At 40.0% G+C, this 2,726-nt stretch overlaps 1 protein-coding gene across 5 annotated transcripts in view; it reads left to right on the top strand.

The window, feature by feature from the left end:
- Positions 1–2,726, top strand: part of Gapvd1 (GTPase activating protein and VPS9 domains 1) — a 126,162-nt gene that overhangs the window by 63,311 nt on the left and 60,125 nt on the right. For all 5 annotated transcript variants that reach the window (XM_023701626.1, XM_023701627.1, XM_023701625.1 and 2 more), the window contains exon 4: positions 1,905–1,991. In XM_023701626.1, coding sequence (XP_023557394.1) covers positions 1,905–1,991 — 87 coding nt within the window. The remainder of the gene's footprint in view (positions 1–1,904; positions 1,992–2,726) is intronic.

Raw genomic sequence — 2,726 nt, 5'->3', positions numbered from 1 at the left:
TTATTATTATTATTTTTTGGCAGGACCAGGGATTGAACTCAGGCCCTCGCACTTGCCAGGGAAGCACTTATTCCACTGAGCCATCTCCCTGGCCCCTTTTTTGACTTTTTGACACAGTGTCTCATTACTCAGTGTAGCCTGGCCTAGAATTTACTTTGTAATCTAGGCTGGCCTTGAATTCACTCTGTATCACACTGCTCTGAACTCATTAGCATTTTCTCAGATCACCTGAACTCCTAAAGTCGTGTCTTTATTTATGTATTTATTTGGCAAAACTGGGGATTGAACTCAGGCCCTTTGTGCTTGCCAGGCAAGTGCTTATTCTACTGAGCCATCTCCCTGGCCCCTACCCCCAGCCTTTTAATCATATCCTCCAGAAGAATTGTAAAGAGGAGATCAGGTGTATTCAGATAAATCATCTTCGGATTTGTTTTTAGATGATAAACTTTTTTTAAAAAAAAAATTTATTTATTATTTATGTGTGTGTGTGTCCAGCTCAGCTCACCAGGGGGTGGGGCTGGCTGGCATGTGGTGCTGGGGGATTGAACCGCGGTCCCTGTGCTTTGCTAAGCTTGTTCTAAGTAGGTGTTTTAGACCACTGAGCCATCTCACCAGCCCTGATGATAAACTTTTTATGACATTATGTCATCTTGAAATATTCAGCTGTTCACTCTATAGAAATCCATGAAATAAAACTTTAAATTTTTGGCATCTGGAAACACAGTTATTTTTTTGGTAATGTATCTGTAGTTTTACTTTCATCATTTTTGTACAGATTGAATTTTGTTATTTTTAGAATGAGTGGAGAGTTCCTTTCAGATACCAAGAAGCTGATGCTCTAATCATTGCCTTCAGCATGTTGTTCTTAAAGAAACTGAATTAATAATTATTTTTGACAGTAAGGAACTTGTGGGCCAGGGAGATAGCTCAGTAGAATAAGTGCTTGCCTGGTCCTGAGTTCAAACCCTGGTACCGCAAAAAAAAAAAAAAAAAAAAAGGAACTTGCTCTGTGAGTTAGCATTTACTTTACAGCTTATGCTCTGTGGGAATTGTTTGCTTTTAAATTTAGAAAAAGGGGCTAGGGAGATGGCTCAGTAGAATAAGCGCTTCTCTGGCAAGTGGCCAGGGCCTGAGTTCAATCCCCAGTTTCATGTTAAAAGAAAAAAAGAAGAAGAAAAGAAAAGAAAAAGAATATTTTATCCTGAGTGCTTTGTGGGCTCTTTTTTTTTTTTTTTTTAATGGGCTCTTTTTTTATGTACTTTTTTTTTGTATTTTAGGGAAGGGTCTGCAGGGTGTTCAGGAACTCACTATTTGATCAGACTCATACTGATCCACCTGTTTACCGTCTCCCAAGAGCTGGGATTACAGGCGTGTGCCACCATGTCCAGTCTCAATTGCCATTTCAGCTCACCCCATGGGGGCAGGGCGTGGCTGGCATGGCCGGCCAAGGGATTGAACCCCTGGCCCCTGTGTCTTGCTTGCAGTTGCTTTAATCCGCTGAGCTATTTGGCTGGAACTTCTTTGTGAATTTTAGGGAAAAATACTTCATACTAACTTGAAATAATTTAATGAGTAATATTTCTAAATTAATTTAAAAATTTTCCAAATACTTTAATAGTACCATATCAGAATCAAATGTATAAGTTTTCTAAGGTCAATACCTATGTATTAATGAAATTACAGTAAAATTTTCCACTTTTTCTGTAATACTTAATCTGGACTAGTAAAAACTGATGTGACAAAATACAGTTTACTGGGAAAACACTATTTTAAATACCTAATCAGGTGCGTGTTGGGTTTGTGTGCATGTTGTGAAATAGAGTTTTAGACGAGAACAGGAGTGCTTTCATAGGACAGATGTTGCAGGTGTCTTTAGCTTGTGTCTCATACTGTTTGTGTTGTAGGTTGGCCGCTTGTTGCAGCAGTTAGCGATGACTGGCTCTGAAGAGGGAGATCCCCGAACCAAAAGCAGCCTTGGAAAATTTGACAAAGTAAGAATGAATACTGTACTATGTAAAATGCTGTTCATAGAAAATTCTTGGGGGCCTGCCCCTTAGGTCAGTTCTTTAAGTGGCTGGTTCAACAAAGCAGTCAGGCTCAGGTTGTTGTGGTTCGATCCCCACAACTCAAGCCAGCCAAACCTGCCCTGAGGTCATTTGGCACCAAAAAAAAAGAAAATTCTTGTGAGGTGTTAGTGAGCCTGTTTTCTTTACTAAATCCTGCCCTTAGGTGATGTGTAGATAAATAAATTAATACTATGGAATTAATTAGCTGCATTGTCATCTCAGCATTTAAACAGGAAGATTTCATTAGAGATCACATTTTTATTATTGTTGTTGTTGTTATTATTTTTGGTGGTACCAGGGATCAAACTCAGGACCTTGCGGTTGCCAGGCAAACACTTATTCCACTGAGCAACTCCCCCACCCCGGCCCCTATTGTTATTGTTGTTTTTTTTTGGTTTTTGCCATCCAGTTTTGGTATATAGCTCAGGCCGTCCTTGCACTTGCAGTGACCCTACTGCTTCAGCCTTTCCACTGCTGGGATTATAGACATGTGGTATCATATTTGACTCACTAGGGATTACTGATTCTCCTTTTCTGAAATAGTGGAGCTCTCATCATAAGAAAAATCAAACTGCTGCCAGGCATGGTGTTGCACGCCTGTAATTCCAGTACTTGGGAGGCTGAGGTTGGAGGAAAGATCATTGTACGTTTGAGACCAGC

This window comes from Octodon degus, unplaced genomic scaffold (assembly GCF_000260255.1).
Source record: "Octodon degus isolate 3935 unplaced genomic scaffold, OctDeg1.0 scaffold00138, whole genome shotgun sequence".
Lineage (NCBI taxonomy): Eukaryota > Metazoa > Chordata > Mammalia > Rodentia > Octodontidae > Octodon > Octodon degus.
Note: the sequence above shows the minus strand (reverse complement) of the source record. Positions and strands in the feature narration are given on the sequence as shown.